Below are 22,504 nucleotides of genomic sequence, written 5' to 3' on the forward strand. Positions count from 1 at the left end.
GTCAACATGGTGAAACCCTGTCTCTACTAAAAATACAAAAAATTAGCTGGGCGTGGGGGCGCGTGCCTGGAATCCCAGCTACTCGGGAGGCTGAGGCAGGAGAATTGCCTGAACCCAGGAGGCGGAGGTTGCGGTGAGCCGAGATCGCGCCATTGCACTCCAGCCTGGGTAACAAGAGCGAAACTCCGTCTCAAAAAAAAAAAAAAAAGAAAAGAAAAGATATGTATTTGGCTCACAGTTCTGGTGACTGGAAAGTTCAAGATTGGGCATCGGTGTCTGATGAGAGCCTCAGGCTGCTTCAGCTAATTGGCAGAAATGGAAAGGGGAGCCAGTGCGGGGTTTCGTTGGTGAGTAGGTTCCAGGCTCTTTTTGACTGCCAGTTCTTCTGGGAACTCATAGAGTGAAAATCCACTCACCCCAAGAAAGAGGACATTAATATATTCATAAGGGATCTGACCCCATGACCCAAACACTGCCCACCAGGCCCCACCTCCCAATATTGCCACATTGGGGAACAAATTTCACAGAACAAGATGGTCACTAAGTGACATATCATTCAGTCTCCAGAATGGTGTTCTATAGAAGAAACTGCTCTTAAAGTTTGTTGCCAGAACAACACTTTTATTGAGGTTCTGTTTGTCTCTATTTGAAGCTATGTGCCAGTTTTTCTTTCTCAATATAGTGTCAAAAGCTTAGGGCAAGGTTTTATATATAATCACATATTATGTTTACTTTGGTCATATTTGCTTTTCTCCTTTATCGCTTTACTAAACACTATTTTTAGTATATGTGAGCTTCTGTTAAGCCACTTCAAAACCAATGGCAAATAATTGTTCCTTGATCTTTTTTCCAGTGTTGTTAGTTAGATTGTAGGATATGGAAGGCAAAATACAAAAAAATGTATAATTTCACTTGACTCTACACTACAGTCATATTGGTGCTCTATTAGTAATATATATAGTATGTATAGCATACATATACACTGTGTATATTTTATATAAATATATAAATATGTATAGTACAGCCTATACCTTAAGGTATAGGCTGTGGCAGTGGCAGCTACTCGAATTGGGACAGCTGTGCCACATAGATGACCACTGAATTTCAAAACATTGTGTGTGAAAGAGTTTGGACCACAGTTCTCCACTGCTTTGCTATATTTTCTCAAAGTATAACTTCTAGTTTTCTTCGTATTCTAACCATAGACACATGCATGTCTAAGGACATTGAGTGATTGATTGAGTTAGTCACACTTTTGTCAGGAAGCTCTTCTTGGATAAACATAAATTTTGGTTAAATTTATAGATGTACTCATAGTCTGTCTTTGTTCTTTGTCCAATTAAAAGGGAAATGATGTAAACAATTGAAATGGGTGAACAAAAATATTTCTTAATTACGGTCATTTACTGTAATTTGTTGTTAAGGTTTTAGATTCCCCCTTTCCTTTGTCTCTCTTTTCCAAAAGTGTACCCCAAATAAACTTTTGATTAATTAATGTCAAATAAATGTAACCTCTTAATATTGACTGTGTGGAGTTAGTTTGAAGAGATAACAATTTTATTATTTTGAGTCTTTTTTTGTGGAGAATTGCAGAATACATTTATTTAGTTTATCATATTTAAGGTATAGTAGTGTGGCATTGCAATACGACTTTATGACTTTATTTTATTTTATTTTATTTTGAGAGGGAGTCTTGCTCTATCACCCAGGCTGGAGTGCAATGGCACTGTCTCGTCTTACTGCAACCTCCACCTCCCGGGTTCAAGCGATTCTCCTGCCTCAGCCTCCCAAGTAGTTGGGATTACAGGCGCCCACCACCACACCTGGCTAGTTTTTGTATTTTTAGTAGAAAATGGGTTTTGCCATGTTGGCCAGGCTGGTCTCCAACTTCTGACCTCAAGTGATCCGCCTGCGTCAGTCCCCCAAATTGCTGAGATTACAGGTGTGAACCACTGCGCTCGGCCTGCAATATGACATTTTAAAGTGTTTCTTTTTAGTAAGAGATTGATCCTCAAACTGGGCTTTACAACTGTGGCAGTAAAAGGTAGTGACTGTCAAGTGTTCAAAGTTTTGTTTTTGCTTTCAAATAGCATAAAAAACCAGTCTGATTTGAAAAACACAGCTTTACAATAAACTAAGGAAACCTGTTCTCTGTAATATCCCAATTGTAAAGATTAGATCTCACCGAAGGACAGGTTGCTACCACAAATAAGTCACATGTCAACAGCAAACTGTCTTTTGAGTATGAAGAGATGTTCTAAGTTGTAGCAGATGCCTGCTCTATGAGACGTTAATGGAATGAAATCCTGGTGTATTGAAGATAAGAAGTTAGATTGATGAACAAGGCAAGGGCTTCATGTAAACAGAAATATAAACAATTTTGTATTTTTCTCAATTATATGTAATTAAGGTTTCAGGGTAACAAAGTATTGTGATCTTTTTTTTACAGGCATATACTAATGAGGCTAGACTTCAGTATATATATTCTGGGCTTGATGAAGAAAGTCTTAATAAACAAAAGAACTGCAAAGAGAATTGTATTTCAGATGTAAACACATATAGTCTGGGAAGTATTTTTTACATACTAAGTTTTGAATAGGAGAACTTCTCTCACCAATTCCCAGCATTTCTGGCACTGCTCCTTCAAAGCTTTAGGATTTCTTATTAAATTATGCTTTTTTTTTTTTTTTTTTTGTAAATGTCAATTTGAAATTTTAGCTAAAAATAGTATCATTTTTTTCTTCACATGAAAATACTGAGATACATTTCAGGTGACACCCTTTGTGTTTTAGCTTTATCTGTACTTTTCAACAAACAATATACTGTGAGAATACTTTGATACTCGGATACATTTTTATTTTGTAATTGAAAGCTACCATCCTCGACATAAAAAAACTCAATATTTGAGACTTTATGCTTTATATGTGTGAGTGTGCATTCATGCATGTGAATTGATGAGAGAGAAAGGAACATAAAAAGTTGAAGAGGAAGTAGTTGGAACTAACTGATTTGTTGTAGAGTCCCAAGAGGCAGGTATAATCTGCAAACTGTCAGATTTCATTATGGAGACTGTTGCCATCAATCAGAACTGACATTTGTATATCAGAGGTTAGTATAACTAATTATATGTATGTTTATGGAATGTAAACCATGTGACATTTTAGATTTAATCTTTAAATTAAAACATTCATATAATTTATAAGCTTATTAATTGACTGAGTATATGATTATGTATGTTAGAAGGGAAGACAGTAGTTTTTAAATCTTGCAAGCTATTGCCTGGTTTACACCTATAGTGTTAGCATGTGATTTGTAGCAATTCCAGGCTATTTTCACCACAGAAGACGTACTAGGCAAGCATTGTTGAATGTTGTTCTTTAGCTTAGTTAATAGATTCTTAACATTTTTCAACTAAATGTACCATATCAATTGTAAGATACATTTTGAAAATTTATTTGGTAGTGGGGTTTGTTCTGTTTTGTTCTGAGAGGTGTTGTCTTGCTTTGTCTCCCAGGCTGGAATGCAGTGGCATGATCACAGCTGAGTGCAGCCTGGACTTCTGGGCTCAAGTGATTCTCCCACTTCAGCCTCTTGTAGAGCTAGTTTTACAGGCATGTGCAACCATGTCCAGTTATCTTTTTTTTCTAGTGGCTAGGTCTTACTATGCTTCACAGGCTGATGTCAAACTCCTGGTCTCAAGTCATCTTCCCACTTTGGCCTCCCATAGTGCTGGGATTTCAGGTGTGAGCCATTTCACACAGCCCAGTAGTATTTTTTTTTTTTTTCACCTTTCCGTGACAATAAAATATGCTATAGCTGGAATCAATGGCTCCTGAGATTTGATGATATATAATATACTGTTGGATTTTGATGGCTATGTTTTGATATTTTATCATTCTGGCTAAAAAAAAAAAGTCACATAGGTAATTAGTTTAAATGATTTGCTCCCAGTTTTCTACTAAGTACTAAAAATTTCAAAATCAACTTTAAATATTATAAACACAAGAAAGTATGCTTTTATCTTTAAAGTTTGTATATTCCTTTAGATTTAAAATTTTAAATCTATCTTTTAGCCATGTGCTTCAAAGAAACAAATTGTTCCAATAGTCAAAATGATAAATTATTGAAAGCTTAATATGATATCAACATGGCTTGCTTAACTTCACAATAGCTATAACAAGATGAGTTAAACATACAGGAGGCTACTTTTATGCGTTGCAAACATTTTTGTGTCTTTAGCCAGATATGTATTCTCAATAGTAATTAAAATTTTAGGATTCCATTTTGTGTATAATGAAACAATTTACTAAAATTGGAAGGTTTTATGGATTAAGGTGCTATCATCGACTAGCTAGTTGTTCTTCACTAAGGAAAAATTGAAGCATAGCTTACATACACATTTGCTTTGTCAGATCTTTGTTCAAGATCTTCCTTTAGAAGTTTTTTCAAGAAGTTGAAACGTTTCCATAAAATGCCTTCTTTCTCTGTTCACACACACATTCTCTCTGCCTCCTTATCTCTTTCTCTTTCTCTTTTCCTCTCCCTCTCTTATTTCCCCCTCACACTAGCTCCTTCATTTTAAAATAATGGCTATTTTGATTTATTTTTTTGCTCTTGTTGTTAAAGAACCAGTCTTTGAGTGAGATTGTTCAGAAACCCATAATTGTATTACCAGCCTTCCCTGATTTGTCTTAGTCAAAAATTTCATGGGCAAACTGTCAGAAGTTTCAGTATATACTGAAAACTATGTGTATACTGTATCTAGTACTTTCTCTTCACTACCTTCTTATCTGAAGTGGAAATGAGGTTGAATTGGCATGACTTTTTCTCATGTATTCATGCCATCACCAAGTGGGCTTTCTTCCCTAAATGCTAACATATGCCCCCATAAACATGGAATATGAGATTAATCATAGGCCATCCCCTGCTATGGTTGCTTTCCTTTTGGGGAAGAGGCTTCTTGGTAAAGGAAACAGTGGGAAAGAGAGGATAAAAAGATTATACTTAAACCTTATGAATTTTTTTTCCATATTGTTGCATATAGTTTAGTAGTTTACTCATTCTTTTGTATAGTTTGTATTTTGTTCCATTGTATAAATCTATTATTATTTATCCATGTTGTTATTGATGGACATTTGGTTTGTTTTTGATTTTAGAGCATTACATTATAAATTATACAGCAATAAAAATTCTTACACATGTCTTTGGGTGCACATATATGTGTTTTTTTGTTGGGTATATAGTATACTAGGAAATGGAATTGCTGGGTCACAAAGCATGTGTATTTCAGCTTTACTAGATATTACCAAGCAGTTTTTCAAAGTGGTCGTGTAAGTTTACATTTCCAACATTACTTTAGGAGAGTTCTAGTTGCACCTCATCCTCTGTAAACATATCCTCTGGTATTTTCTATCATTCATTCTAACTTTTATGGTAGTTGTATAGTGGTGTCACTTCTCTCTGTCTCTCTTTCTCTTTCTCTCTCTCTCTCTCTCTCTCTCTCTCTCTCTCTCTGTCTTCCCCCGTCTTTTGTGTATGTGTTTCTGATGAAATGCGAAAAAATATATATCCATTATTTTCAGTTAATTTTTTTGGTTCATGTGTTTACTGAACATTAAGTACTATGTCATAGTTATATACTATAGCAGCATTTATGTGTGCAGCTTAATGTTTGTTCCTAAACTCACATATTGCATGTGTTATGTCTACTTAACCAATTTGATTGTTAACTTGTGACACATAGAGAATAGTGTTAGGTTTGCAGATATTTCTCTTTAGGGAAGAAAAATTTATTTTTAGACTTTTTTTGACTTATAGTCAAATAGAAGAGATACAGTTTGTTTTGGCAAATGTGTAAGCCACATTCTTAAGAAGTTACAGAAAAATTTTTTCTCCTCAGAATGATCCCTACTGCTACTTTTCTGTCTTTCCCCCTCCACACTACGTACTGTTTTGATTTCTTTCTCTTCATTCTGACTCAGTTCTTTGTGAAGCCATGTTAATAGTATTAATCGTTTTTAATCTTTATCTCTCTAATAACTATTTCTAGAGTAAAAATATGAATAAAATATGATCTTTCTCATAATTCTTTAGTTCAGAATTCAAAACATTCCATTTGCAACAAGTCTATGAATACATGGATTTAGGCATGCCATTCTTCATTCAGTGAAGCACTACCTTCTGGTGTGTTTGATATAGGGGATACTGTAGTATTCAATTAGTAGATTATGCAAATAATCATTAAAAGTTCAGATTAAAATTTTGACTGTGTTTTTTTCTACTCCTCCTCAAGGATGAATATACTTTACCTAGGCTAAATAATAATAAGAGTAGTCGTTAAACAATTGTAGAAAACTAAATAGTGTAATTTTATTATATATAGCTATAAGGAAAGTTTTTCGTAATAATATTTAAGATGAATTGGTTTTGGCAGGCTTGGGTCCTTTGATTTTGCTGTCAAATTAACGAGCATTTAAAAATTAAATACGCCAAATGTTTGTCATAATGGTGGTTTTATAAGCATCTTAACTATGCCATTTTCCCAGTGGACAGGCTAAAATTGGAACAGTTCCGAATACTGATTTTTATTCTGCTGAGGGATTAAATACATGTACTGAGAGAAATTTAAGTTGACAGTAGAAATATTGACAGTTAACCCAGGCCCTAATGCAAGAGCAGATGGAAATGTCTTGCATGAGTTCCAATTCATTAAGCAAATGTGACACTTTATTTTTTAGCCATTTTAGTTCAGGGAACTGAAGTGGTAAAATAGTAATATAAATGAAGCCACTTCTTACTGTGCTGGAATTAAAGTATGGAAAACAATATACTAGAAAGGATTTTTAAGATTTGGTGGTACAGGTTGGGCATCTCTAATTTGAAAAGCTAAAATTCAAAATGCTACAAAATTCAGAACTTTCTGAGTGCTAACATAATGCTCCAAGAAAATACTCCTTGCATTATTTGGATTTTGGATTTTCAAATTAGGGATGCTTTCTAATATCTGAAAGTGTTGATTTTATAATTTAATTTTTAATGCATTATTTCTCTGAAAATTAGTAAGAAAGGGTTGGCATACTATTCTAAGCTGTTGGTGAGGTAGAAAGCCACGTTTGTAGTTATTATTGTAATTTAATGATCTACTTTGTACCTCTCCTAATATTTACTAAAAACAAGCCAGTGGTATTTTATATTTTAATGTGCCATTAATTTAAAGTTTATTGTGTCTTTTTGTTTTTCAACATATGGTCATGTTTTTCAAGGACTTTCAATGAAAAGTATTATTAGTAAATGATTCTGGGTATATATATGATATTATATCTCAGGTTATTTTTAATCTGTCATTCAAAGTAGGTTATCACTAGAGTAAATTGTTGATCTTTCTTTTATTTCCTTATAATGCTTTCATCATTTTTAGTTTCTTTTCAAATAAAAATCATTATCAGTATACGCTACTTTAAGAAATAATGTTCTTACTTTTTTTATATTGTAAGATACTTTTTAAAAAAACTTGTATATTTGTACGCTTCACCCTATAATTCACTGACAGATTCTTCAGGGACCTTTAACTGTTTAGTGTCACAGCTTAAACAAAGCTCTTCTTGAAATGACTATCGTCTATAGTAAATTAGATATCATTCCAGGCTATTCTAAACACTTTTCATTTGATTTATGTACAGGTGGCCAAAATATTTCTTTCTGAATATCACAGTTCCATTTTAAATAACCTATGTAACGTTTCTCCTTTTAAATTTTGTCTTATCTTATAGATGCTTGTGACCACACCAGAAAAATGGGATGTAGTGACAAGAAAGAGTGTTGGGGATGTAGCTCTTTCCCAGATTGTAAAGCTCCTGATTCTTGATGAAGTTCATTTGCTGCATGAAGATAGAGGACCAGTATTAGAAAGCATAGTCGCCCGTACTTTACGCCAGGTAAGAGGAAGTTGTTTATAAGCTTATTTTGAATGGATAAATAGGGTTTTCAACTTAAAGTGTAGCATTCAAACAAAATATTAATATGCATTGTTCATGAGAATAAAAACAATTCTAGTATGGAGAATCCTTTGGCTATTTCATTTTTATAATAAAAGTTCCCTATCTTTTTTTCTTCCAAATTGTATTTTATTTGTCTCTTCAATTAACCAGAACAAATGTAAGAAAACTTGCACTGTAGACCTGTGTTACAAAGCTAAATCTAATATTGACATAAACTTCATATTTTTAAAAGGGGGAATGTACTTGTTGTCTCTAGTTTTAGACCTCATTGGCTATCCATAAGTAGTCCAAATAAATTCTTAATGCCAGGAGTCTTGAGATATTTTCTATCAACCATTCTTCTCATTAAATGAAAAGATAGGATATTTTAGAATATTCATGAGTTTTTAACTGATGTTTTCTGGTAGATTGTGCATATGTAGAAAACAGATGAACACTTATTTTTAGATAAAATCAAGAACTCTAGTTTCTTGACTCCTCACATATTGTCTTTCATTTATATTTGCTTGCCTTTATTTTCTTCTGAAATAACTAAGACTCCATGACTAATTGCTTTCTTATTAATAACCTTAACTTAATTATCTCTTGAGCATCTGACAAAATTACAACAGTTAATCAATTGAATCACGTCTGTACCTCCAGCCAGATTGTTGATTATTAGTGGGAAAGATTGCTAGTGATGCTGACTAGCATCAATATACCTTCCTAGACTGTGATATAAAATAGCCATTCCTAGACTCCATAAGTAGACATTCCTAGACAGCATTCACGTGGATCCTTGGAATTACTCTATAACTTCTTAGCAGCTTTTCTCTGTGTCCCTAATGTGATCCTTTTCAAAGTTCACCAGTTTCCTTTTTCATTCTTCATCACCCTGTCATGTTGTATTCTTATACAATAGTATTTTGTACTGAAAGGGAAATAGCGTTCGTTGTGCTTGAACTTCCTTAATTTCCATTCCTTTTGCCTCCACTCCCTACCCAGGAAAATGCCCAGCTCCTCCCACCAAAAATGTACCCTTCATTCTACCCCTTATTTCTTTCTCAGAGGTCCTTTCTCCCCTTGCCTTGGACCCTATTTCTTTCACTCTGTAAGTTACCCCTTTTCTATCTCGTGTGTCTTTAAGTTCCCTCTCAGTGGGCACCATCTCTTCAGCTTAAAAGGATTGCAAAGTCCCTCCTGTCTTTAACAAAAAATTTCCTTAAACCTATCCCTCTCCAGTAACTTCAGCTTACTGAAGCTCTTCTTTACCACCTAGTGTCTGGAAATATTAATCTTGATTCAGTTTCCCTTTTAACTAAACCACTGCAGTCTGGTCACTGCTCAAACATAGGTAATAAAATTTTTTACCAAGATCACCAGTTACCAAAAGACAGTTCCCAAACCTATTTGTTTTAAACTTCTGATTCTACTAATTTTTGATGCCTAGTACTACTCATTGTTTTCTCAGTCTTGAAACTCTTTACCCTTTGAGTCTGTGTTGCCACCCTGTCCTGCTTACTTTCACTTCCCTTTTCTTTTGTTTATTTATTTATTTATTTATTTTTTTGAGACGGAGTTTCACTCTTGTTACCCAGGCTGGAGTGCAATGGCGCGATCTCGGCTCACCGCAACCTCCGCCTCCGAGATTCAGGCAATTCTCTTGCCTCAGCCTCCTGAGTAGCTGGGATTACAGGCACGCACCACCATGCCCAGCTAATTTTTTGTATTTTTAGTAGAGATGGGGTTTCACCATGTTGACCAGGATGGTCTCGATCTCTCGACCTCGTGATCCACCCGCCTCGGCCTCCCAAAGTGCTGGGATTACAGGCTTGAGCCACCGCACCCGGCCTGCCTTTTCTTTTAAACCTATGTAGCCACTCTTTCTCAGCCTTGATTGCTTCCCCCTTATGCTCAATCTAGAAATGTTTATTGTTTATGTTCTCTAAGACTCTGTCACTTGCCATCTTCTTTCTTTATTCTAAATATTTACTTTGGGGAAATATATTTCTATGCCCATCTTACCTAAATTATGTATATATAATAGGTATATGGGGTGTGTGTGTGTGTTTGTGTGTGTATAGAACTCCATGCTAACTTCTGGTCATATGCAAACCGAGTTGTATATTTCTACTTTGATATCCCATAGATATCTTTTGCCCATAAACATGTCAGAACTCTGTCTTCTTTCCTATATACCTAGATATGGCATCACAATCTACTTGATTCCGAAGCCAAAACCCTGGGAGTCTTAGTCAGGTTTTCCCTCTTCCTTAATACTTTCTTTCATCCCAATATCTAATTAGATATCAATTCTTTGTATTTCATTCTAAATACCTCTGATTCAGATTCAGATGTGGAAATGTAATATAAAGAAATAGATACAATAAGTTATATAACATTTTTTTAAAGTTCTGAAGTGTTTGTTTTCCATTTTGTAAATTCACTGTAAAATTATAGCTGAATTAATGATTTAATTGTATGAAACAAAGCTCTCAGTTCAATGAAGAAAACATAGGAGAGTTTTGTTTTTTTTTTTTTTTTTTTTTTTTAATTTTGTGGGCAGAGATCTATGCAGTATGCAAAGCTCAAAACCTTATAAAGGAAACCTGTGTCACATTTGGATGCATAAATACTTTACAATTCTAATCAGTAAGATACGCCTCTAAAATTTTTAATGTGAGACCGAATAACAAATTATTTGCAACACATTAAACAACTTAATATCATTTATATTTAATAGGTTTTTATAAATTAAGAAAAATAATCTTAACTGGAAGGAGCATTTTATAGTAGAAAAAAATTACTGAAAATTATTTAAGAGATGCTTAAAAAGAATCTGAATCAGTGTGAGACATTTCTCTTCTATCACATTGACAAAAATAAAACTGGAATGGAATTTGAAAGCATCCACCAAAATCAACCCTGTATTTTCACTTCTGTATATCTAACTGTGGAAATAATAGCACAAATTTATAAAGATACAGTAATATCAGTATTCATTGAAGCTCTTTTTAAAATACAAAGTATTTTGGAAATATCTTGAATATTCAACAATAGAAGAACTTGTTTAATGAATTATAGTATATTTATGCAATGAAATGCTTCTCTGCAGCCTTTAAAAACACAGAGAATGTGGTATGTGCTCTTATGTATATTCATGGAACCATACTGCAACAATCCATACATTCTACATTTTTTTATGTGAACTGGGCTTAAAAGATCTTGTAATTCACTGAAAAAGCAAACTGTCCTGTATGTATAGCACAATCCCATTTGTGTAAAAGAAATGTGCAGTATATGTATATTTTTATTCATTCAGTTAATGAACATTTATTAAACACCTAAACATGTACCAGACACATAGTTCTAAGAGCTATGGATATAGTAATGAACAAAATGAAGTTCTTACTTACACTTAGATCTTAGGCTGGTATAGAATTGGGTGCATATACATGAAAAGATATGCAACAAGCTGAAGAGTGGTTTCTTTCTTTTTCACTTTCAACTTTTATTTTAGATACAAGGGTACATGTGCAAGTTTGGTACATGGGTATATTGCATGATGCTGAAGTGGTTGGATGTCATTCTTCAGAGAATTAGAAAAAATGATTCTAAAATTAATATGAAACCTCAAAAGAGCCCAAGTAGCCAAAGCAATTCTAAGCAAAAAGAACAATACAAGAGACATCACACTACCCACCTTCAAACTATACTATAAAGGTACAATAACCAAAACAGCATGGTACTAGTATAAAAATGGATACATAGACCAATGGAACAGAATAGAAAACTCAGAAATAAAGCCACATACCTACTACCATCTGATCTTCCACAAAGCAGACAAAAAAAAGCAATGGGGAAAGGACTCCCTACTCAATAAATAGTGCTGAGATAACTGGTTTAGCCATATGCAGTACAATATAAATGAACCTTTACCTTTCACTGTATACAAAAATTAACTCAAGATGGATTAAAGATTTAAATGTAAGACCTCAAACTATAAAAGTCCTCCAAGAAAACCTAGGAAACACCATTCTTGACATTGGCCTTGGCAAGGAATTTTTGGCTAAGTCCCCAGAAGCAACTGCAACAAAACCAAAAATTGACGGGTGGGACCTAATTAAACTAAGAAGTAGGAGGAAGCAATTGCAATGAAAACAAAAATTGACAAGTGGGACCTAATTAAACTAAAAAGTGGTCTCTTCAGTAGAAATGGAATTATAAAAGTATTCGGGGCTTGTTCGCATTTTACCACATAAATTAAAAATATGTGTATATATACACACACATACAGAAAACACAAGGGTTGAAATTTTTGAAGCTGTTTCACAAAAAACAGCTTTTAGCTAATATTCAGTTTAAGAGCATTTTAAAATATGCAGGTAGTTGTCAGACACTGATGATGTATGGTGAAGTCTGAAACTACCATCTCTATTCTCCAGGTCCATTTTTCCTACAAAGCTTGTGCTCTGGCCCACATGTTATACACGAGGTCTCATAAGAGAAGTATGCAGGGCATTATATACAAAAAGAAGAGCTATTTTGATTATGAAATGTTTTGATTTTATGCCCTGATACTTAGTGATTTTTTTCAAGGAACCATACTCTTAACAATTCATACATCACATTTATTTTCAAGGAGCCACCTACAGAGACCATGTCCATCCAGCAAAGACCATTCTTCAGATAAGGAATGTCTGCAACTATAGAACATTAGAGATCAAGTAAATATCATTAGTATATTTTTCAGGAGGTCTGTCATTCATATGTTTACAAGAGATTTTACTGTATTACATAGTACATCTTTCTTTCCTGACCATACCCAGTAGAAAAAGAAAAGAGATTGCAGTCTTGTTGCTAATCCTTTCTGTATATATGTACACAAACACATAGATGTGACATTAATTATACTTTATGATATTTTTAAGCAGACATAACCTTAGAAAGTTTACAAATAATTTTGTAAATTGTTCATAAAGGTATAATTTTTATTTAAAATATAAATGAATAGTAAATAGTATAATTTCTATATAGAATTTATAAATGTTATAAACTATATAAAACTACATATCATAGTTTTATTTTGTACTATATGCAATATATTATATAAATACGTAGCCTATCAGTATGATATACATGTATATCATATGTAATATAGATATATAATAATTTCATCTTCACCATATGTCATCTGTATATAGTAATCAAATTCTAATTATATAGTTTTGCACTACTTTCCTTATAAACCTTTGCTTACTTGCTGTTTGTTATCATAAGAAAAATGGTCTAATTGTTTAGCTGGACATTAATAACTATTAATATTAAAGCCTAATTTTAACGTCTACATATTCATCAGCTACAGAAGGTTCCAGCCACACAAAACTATTTGATATTTTCCCTACTTCCTTTTAAATACCATTGACCCGCTTTCAATAATGAAACTAATCTTACTCGAGGCAGAAAGTGTTGTTGGTTGTGAGATAAGGTTTGTAAATGCCAAATTATATAAGGCCTTCTTTTTTCGGTAACTCCGCTCCTATCTATTGAAAATGTTTGAACCCATCAAATACCACTTCTGTGATATGTTTCCTAGTTCATGAATCAGAATGAATTACACCTTTTTTTTGTGTTTTTTCTTTTCACTCCTTATATATAAATATAAATTTCACACTTAATGCTGGTCTTCCTTAAAATTTCACAACTTACTATAGTTAGTTCTGTCTTCATCTAAATGCCTCACTAGAATTCAGTCTCCTGGACAGATGTGTCTGTGTGAACCTTTGCATATTTTCAAAGTACTAGTGCAATGCTCATAATTATTTTTGTTACAAAGTTTCTATTTTTATTTGTTCCTTGTAATGGCCAAATGTTCCCAGTAGATGGCACATCACATCACACTTCAACATTTGTAACTAGTTTAGAAGCGCCATCAGAAGCTGTTGGAAGGCAATAGTTGATTTTGTTCAGGTTCAGAAATTGCATGGTGAATTAGGGACTGAATTCATAACACAGTTAGCATGATTGGGAGACATTTGGAAAAAAGTATAAGAAATCTCAAATCTATTATATTTAACAACATGAACCAATATTAATTATATTAAACTACTTTTAGTAAGTACGGAGACTATTAGAACTAAATTTTATGTGAAGGAAAACATCACAGAAATGTACTGTCTAATCTTGGGCTAATGATAGAGAGAAAGCTGTACATTTTTCATTTTTTGTAATTGTCAATTATTAATACTTTTAAGGTAAATAGGTATAGTGTACAGATTTCAAGGTTTGGCTTAAGAGATAATATTCCAGATTATTTCTATTTCAAATAAAGTGTTTCTCACATTGTTTTAATTATATTAAATAACTATATTATAATTACACTTTTAGATTTGAAAAAGGTGGTTGTTTTAAAATGGATTTGTGTTTTAAATAACAATTTTAAAACCAAATATCACTTTCATTTCCTTCCAAATCACCACTAGTACTACATAGGACTGGGGAATCATTAATCATTCTAATTACTGTATGTTGTGGAAGAGATTTTTTAAAAAATGAGTCTGGTGATTATTTCCCCTTATTTAGGGTTTCTTGCTTTTGATGGGATTTGGTTTGGGGTTTTGCCGATATCTGTAAGATTTCTTCAGTGAAAACAAATTTATAATAAGACACTCAATTTGTTTTGGTGCTTTAATTTTTACCTATCTCTACTTTTTTGATCCCTCCCTTACTGCGTTTCTACAAATAGTCTCTGCATGTGTGGATCTTTGCCTTATTCAGTACTGCATTCTTAGTGCCTACAGATTAGGTTCTCACACAGTGTTGATGGACGGATGACTATGAAAGTATTAACATTATTCACATTGGACTACTTTGCTTATACCCTTTGAGTCTCCCAGACTGAGTAAAATTATTAACAGCTTACTCAGAAAATCATACTGATATATTTTAATTACCAAATGAATGGAAGTTTTTGGCCATCCCTTGGTTTTATCTTTTTAGGTATGTTACCTCATAATCAGATAATGTAGTTATATGATTTTTAGTTTTTGGAGTTTACTGAGTTCTTTTATGACCTAAAAATACATTTAATTGCCATCAAGTTCTTAATTTCCATTTGCGTTTTTATTTTTATTCACTTATTTATTTTTTGAAACACAGTCTTGCTCTGTCACCCATGCTAGAGTGCAGTGACATGATCATATGGGCTCAAGAGATACTCCCACCTCAGCCTCCTGAGTAGCTGAGACTACAAACATGTGCCACCACACCAGTTAATTTTTTTTTTTTTTTTTTTTTTTTTTGGTAGATAGGGGTTTGGCCATGTTTCCTAGGCTTGTCTCAAACTCCTGGGCTCAAGCAAGCCACCCACCTTCCCTCCCAAAGTGCTGGGATTACAGTCATGAGCCAACACACTTACCCTCTATGTATATTTTTTGTTATAGTGGGTATGGAATTTTATTATGTATCTGTTAAATCAAGCTTGTGAATTCTGGGCTACAAGTCTTACATGATATGACCCTCAATTGACCTCTACACTCATCTCTGTTTAGAGTTTTTAGAAGTTCTATTAATAGAACAAATGATAATGTTTTTTGGTTAAATTAATTTAAATAACCCGTATTTGATTAAAATAATTCATATAGGTTGAATCCACACAGAGTATGATAAGGATTCTTGGACTGTCTGCAACTTTACCTAACTACCTTGATGTTGCCACATTTTTACATGTTAATCCATACATTGGACTTTTCTTCTTTGATGGCCGTTTTCGACCAGTACCCCTTGGACAGACATTTTTGGGGATTAAATCTGCAAATAAGGTAAATATCCATTTTAATAATTATACTTTTCTTATCTTAAAATATTTTTGTTGGATTATTACTGAATACTTATTTGGCATTAGAGACTCTAAAAGACCATTTCAGTCCTTCATGGTCTCCACTGAAATGGCCTTTTGGACACCACTGAATCACATTACAGATGTGATATCCTAGAAAAAATCAAGCATACTTCCTCAACTATTTGTAGTAGAGTAAGTCTTCCTACAGAAGGTAGCTTGCCATAGTTTGCATTCCTGTTTTCAGTGTATGTTTTGTATTTTCAGCTGTTAAAAGTTTTAAAAAGTTATTTTGATGTGAAATGATTGAAAGGCAGTGTAAAATAAAAAAAGCTGTAATTAAACAAGCAGTATAAATTTTGTGATATTTGTTTAATAGAAATAATAATACCTCATACGCAATTGAAAAAAAAAATTTCATAGTGGCAACCATTAAGGAAGGTGTTCTGTTTAAACAATGTTCTTAATTATTATCTACATAAATGGCATTTCTAAAATTCTATGCTTTAAAAAGTTTACCTAATTTTAAAATGAGTACTACCATATACCATTCACACTGTTACAGACTTATGTTATAATATGAAGGAAAACTTTATTACAGTTTTATTTTATAATATGAATGAAAACTTTGCTTAAAATTTAAACATTTATCATTCTGTTCAACAACACCTATTTTTTTCTATAGAAGAAATAGTTTTAGGAAGATATTCACAGGCCTTGACATCTTTACTAAAAGAGGACAAAATAGAATCATATGTTACTATGTCAACCTGGTCTTTAATGTATTACAATCATTTCTTGTCTAAAAACAATTTCATTAACAAAATAGAGCTATTTTTACCTTATACTATTGTAAGTAAAATATTCACCTAAAAATCCAAAGTGACTGTTACTAATACAACAGTTAATATCCTGTAACTGCATTGCATGAAAGTAAGGTATGTTTAGAATTCTAGAGAATCATTTGAGACTTGTCCACAAAGGGATAGTTTATGATATGGTAATAGTTTCAATTATACATATTTTAGCCTTCATAATTGTTTCAAGTGCTGCTTTTCAGCAATATTTGCTGCTTTTTTCAGTTATGTTTCAATATAATTTGATTATTTTTAATGTATCAGTAGGATAGGTGTAGAACTAGGTCTTTTGTAGCTTTAGAATGTTTTTAGCTTTATAATTTAAATGGTAGCAGATGGTTATCACACAGAGCTATAAAGAGAAGAAAATTGTTTCACATGCATTTCAACCATCTTAAGCCTTTTTTTCTTTCAGTTGCATCATACAAATTGGTAAATCACCTAACGCTAATCAAATTCAAAGTATATTTCACTACAGTATGTTACCATTATAATCATGAAAGGAATGGTGTTAGATAATAAACTGTCCTAATTGGTTTTGAAGGTTTAGAAATTTGACAATTGTTTTTTAAAAACTGTATATATCTTACATAGTGTAAATAATAAATTATATATGATTGTTATAAGTATAGAATTTTGTCATACTAAAATTTATTGCTTTACACTCATTTGAAATTTATGGTTGATAACCATTAAGCATTTCTCCAGGGGTGTTGTTTAATATGTTTTATAATCAAGTTGTTAATTTGGTCATTTTAAAAAGAAATTCTTGTAGGTTTCTCAGAATTTCATTTAGAAACTCATGATGTGATTCACTTGTTAGGAAAGAGGATGGGAGAATGTTGTGAGGGTTATGCTTAATTTGGAATAACGGCTTTGGCCAGAATTGAATCCAAAGTACACTGAAAAAGTTATTGGGAGTTTTGTCTTTGGTGGGGACAGGGGGTTGTTTTTAAATTATTTGTGGAAAGTAAATTATCCTATGATCATCTCATCATACTTAGCCACTGTAAGTCATAAGAGTTCCAGTATTTTAAAATGTTTACCGTAATGAAACAAAAAAATCCAAATCATTGTCATTTAAGATGTACATTATGCTTTTCATCCCCCTCTAAACTCTTACTAATACATGTTAACTGGAGAGATAATTGGGTCACATGCCTACTCCTTCGGGTTAGCCACCTTACCTTTTTGTTTAGAAGCTTTCTCATCATTAATAAGGGATATGAGATCCTTTTACATTTTTTAAAATTGATACATAATCGATCTACATATTTTCTGGGCATAGGTGGGTATAATACATTCATTATTATACGATTACATTGATAATTATATGAATGTATTAACTTATCACATGTACCCAGAAATCTTTAGTCAGATCTATTTGACTGAATATTAAATCAGTATAATTGGGCTATCCCTCCCCTTAAATATTTAGAGACCCTTACTTAATTCATAGATATTATATTAGATTTCCAATTAATCTGAAAAATATTTCTAAAGAAGTATTCTGAATAGCAACCTTTGTCAATATACGTTACAGAAATAGTGTGTTGCCTTACGTTTCAGCTCTCTGTGCCATTTGACACTTGATCTGTAGTGTTCTCGCAACATTGAGAATCATACAGCAAAACTGTATTGTTTATATAATGAAATGTAAGAAAAATAGCCTGGAGAATGAGCTGCTCAGAAAAGCAGAAAGAACTTTAAAAATTATTCTGAAATATCTGTAACTAACCAGAATATCCTTAAAGATACTGTATTTTTAAAACTTGTTGCGTTTAGAAAGTTAGAACCCAGAAACTATTATCTGAGTTATTCTATTTTCATTTTTAAGTGGCATTGTATATGTTTTTTATGGATTGTTATATTTTATGTGTTTATAAGGTATTTGTTATCTCTCATTCTAGGTAGTCTGAAAGTTTAAAAAATTGGATTGTAATTGTCAACATTTTATTTGCAGTTACAAAGTTTATAATTTTTTCATCTGATTTTTTTTATGTTTTAAAATCTTTAAGATGCAGCAGTTGAATAACATGGATGAAGTATGTTATGAAAATGTTTTGAAGCAAGTAAAGGCTGGACACCAGGTACACTTGATTTATTTTATTCTGCTTTTAGAGAGTGCTTAATGATAAAAATTACTCATTTTTAGACTCTTCAGAAGAAAAATTTTATTTAAGTCTGAGGCAATGACTCAGAGGTTCTAATTCTTAATAACTGCTTTAGCCCAATGGGTAAGTCATAAAACTATTTATAGATATTACCATCCCAATATTGATAGGTCGTGCTGTTTTGCCATTTTTAATTTTAAATATTATATTCTTACTATTTTCATGTAGCAATATCAATTGAAATGCAATTTATAAATAAAGCTTTGTATTATTTGATGGTGTTTAGAAATTAAGCAGTTTAATTTTTAAATTTTCTTTTGTTCAGTATACTCCCATCAGGATTATTAAAGTCAAAGTGAAGTGATAATAATCACTTATGTAAAATTTGTTCACTTCCCAATTGTTCATGGTTCTTTGAATAACTTTATTATGGCATTTCTTAAAACAATGTTAGCCTTTTATGACATGTAAAGTATTTAACTGGCCCTTTGGTTTTTAAATTCCTTTTAAGAGTGGTGAAACCTTTTTCTCCCAGTCTAAATCTTGTTTGCAACCCCAGTATATAAAGTAAATCAAAGATGGTTTGGACTTGAAAGCATAGAACACTGCCTCCTTGAACACTGAAACACTGAGCATTCTTAAGGCATTTTGTCTGTGTTTAGGAAATAGTTTTAAAATCAGGTTCATAATTAATCTCTAGAGATTGTGCTTGGTTTTAAGAATAACTTTTTAGGAAATCACAAGTATTTTAAGTTGTATACTAGCAATAACAGTAGCTAACCTTTTCTAGTTTTTAATAAATGAAACTGATAAGGTTATCTTATACTTACTAATTTAATTCTCTCCGCCACATATGAGGCAGGTACTATTATCTTCACTTGCCAGGTGAAGAAAATGGAGTTCTTTGAAAAATAAAGTCACGTGTTCAGGTCATTCTACTAATGCACTTTCACATCTAGGCCATGTGGGTATAGAGTCTCTGCTAACAATTGTGACATATCACACATTTATTTTATATAATGTTCTACTTTGACCCTCATAAAAAACTTTTGTGAGTTGAATTATTTATCATTTTAAGAATAAAAATATATAAAATACCAAGATTCTTTCTTTAAATAAAAAGAAATTCCTACTAAATAACAACCACTTGTTCTAGGTCAGAGACTAGCAGAATTTTTCTGTAAAGAGTCAGATAGTAAATATTTAAGGCTTTATGGCTCTTATGTTCTCTGTTGCAGCTACTTCAATTTTGCTATTTAACATGAAAGCAGCTATGGACATTATTTTAACAAGTTGGTGCAACTGTGTTCCAATAAAACACAAAAATAGGCAACAGGTATATTTGGCTTGCTGGCTATAGTTTGCCACCTCTGTTCTGGATTGCCTCATGAGATTTTATTTGTAGTGAATATGTGCTGATCCCAAAATGCTATCTAGAGAAACTTTTTAAAGCATTTCAAAAAAGATTCTAAAAGAATGTCCTGTATGATACTTTGCAGGAGTATCATAAATTCAGTGTAATTAGCTAGATGGTATCAACATGCACATTTATTTTCAACTTTTATATTACAAAATATATAAACTATATTGTTTAGCTAAGGAATGTAGTTGGAACCATATAGTATGTAGCCTTTTCAGTTTAGCTTTTTTTCACTTAGCGGTAGGTATTTTAGGTTCTCTCATATCTTTCTGTGGCTTGATAACTCAGTTCTTTTTGGTACTAAGTAATATGCCATTATCCTGGTGTACTAATTTATTTATTTATTCACCTGCCAAAGGGCATATTCATTGTTTCCAAGTTTGGCAATTATAAATAAAGTTGCTGGTTTTTGTAGGGACACAAGTTTGGCAATTATAAATAAAGTTGCTGGTTTTGTAGGGACATGTGCAGGTTTTTGTAGGGACATAAGTTATCTCATTTAAATAATAAAGAGTATAATTGCTAGATCATATGGTACATGTATGTTTAGCTTTGGAAAAAACTACCGAACTCTCTTCCAAAGTAACTATACCATTTTTCATGCCCATTAGAGAATTTCTGTTGTTTAACATCTTCACATCCTTGCCAGTATTTGGTTTTGTCAGTATTTTGGATGTTGGCCAGGTGTGTAATAGTATCTTGTTTTAAATTGTATTTTTCTAATGACTAGTGATATTAAGCATCTTTTCATAAGCTTATTTGCCATTTGTCCATCTTGTTTGGTTAAATCTCTTTTCAACTCTTTTGCCTATTTCTTCTTATATTGTCTTTAAAAGTTCTTTATATATTTTGGTAACAGTCCTTTATCAGATATATCTTTTGGAAATATTTTCTTCCAAAATTACTTGTCTTCTCATTCTCTTTCCTCTTATTTCTCTTAGTGTCCTTCAGCAGAGTTTTAAATTTTAGTAAAGTCCAGCTTCTCAATTATTTCCTTTATGTCTTTGGTGTTGTATATAAAGAGTTACTGCTATCCCCAAGGTCACCTTGATTTTCTCTTATGTTATCTTCTAGGACTTTTATAATTTTGTGGTTTACATTTACATCTATGATTCATTTTGAGTTAATTTTGTAAAAGATATGAGGTCTGCATCTAGATTCATTTTTTTGCATGTTGATGTCCAGTTGTTCCAACATCATTTCTTGAAAGACTATATTCACTTATTCTTCCTTAGTCAAATATATGTTTACTGTATTTATGTGGGGCTATTTTGGGGATATCTGTTCTATTTCAATAACCTGTTTATAAGTGTTGAAGTCAGATAGTGTCTGTCTTCTGACTTTGTTTTTCTCTTTCAATACTGTGTTGGCTATTCTGGGTCTCCCATTTAATTTTGAACTGTGAATTAATAACATTTTGTATCATAATTTTTAATTGTGGTAGTATTTCTCCCATCACAAGAGAACCCTTTTTAGTCTATGATAGATTTCATTATGAATGAGTACTCAAATATTTCTTCTTTTTAATTAATGGAAATTAAAATATAAATGCTTTACTATGGGACAAATAGTAGATATTTTATCTTTTTACTCTAGTCGGGAAAATATCTACCACATCTTACATTAGCTTTTGTAACTGATCAGTCTTGCATGCATTATGAAAAAATCTTTAGAGCCCACTAATAGAAATGTAATTGTTTTGCTCCTAGAAGTTAAAGTAATTGTTGTTCTTCTGTCATAGTTAACACTTAATGACCAGGTAAGTAGGTACTTGGTACTTTAGCATGGAACATAGGATTGCTTCTCATTAGAATAAGTATTTTTACTTTTTTAGAGTAAAAAGAGAAATTTTTGAAAGATTTTTCTTGATATTGATAAATAAATGTAGCCATGTATAAACACATAAATATACCATTGTATATTCAAGCTTATATAAATAAACAGCTTAATAATTCTGTTACTGCCAGTACCACAGCTATTTTGAGGCTTTAGAAGCTATGGGTTGCTTAGCTTTTTAGGGTTATAGCCCTTATCATATTATATATAATTATTATTGAAAGATATTTATTATACTACTCTAGCTTTTTCATTAATATGTTGTTACATTTAAAAATACTAATTTAAAAAATAAAATGGAGCTTTATTCCCAAATTTTGGGAAAAGTAGCAGTTTTACCTTCCATTGTAGTTAGATAAAAACCCAAATACATGTTGTAATATAGGGTATCCTAGGAGAACTGTCTTCTCTCTCTCTTCTATTATAATTCCCTCACTGTAATAGGGACTAAGATGCCCCCTTAG

The 22,504-nt window shown here is 32.3% G+C and overlaps 1 protein-coding gene across 2 annotated transcripts in view; it reads left to right on the forward strand.

Annotated features, from left to right (window-relative positions):
- The window catches only part of ASCC3 (activating signal cointegrator 1 complex subunit 3), a 337,355-nt gene that overhangs the window by 102,079 nt on the left and 212,772 nt on the right, over positions 1-22,504 (forward strand). For both annotated transcript variants that reach the window (XM_074397671.1, XM_003922908.4), the window contains exons 11-13: positions 7,770-7,934; positions 15,620-15,796; positions 18,689-18,760. In XM_074397671.1, the coding sequence (XP_074253772.1) occupies positions 7,770-7,934; positions 15,620-15,796; positions 18,689-18,760 (414 nt within the window). The remainder of the gene's footprint in view (positions 1-7,769; positions 7,935-15,619; positions 15,797-18,688; positions 18,761-22,504) is intronic.

The sequence above is a fragment of the Saimiri boliviensis genome, chromosome 4, assembly GCF_048565385.1.
Source record: "Saimiri boliviensis isolate mSaiBol1 chromosome 4, mSaiBol1.pri, whole genome shotgun sequence".
NCBI classification, from domain to species: Eukaryota; Metazoa; Chordata; class Mammalia; order Primates; family Cebidae; genus Saimiri; species Saimiri boliviensis.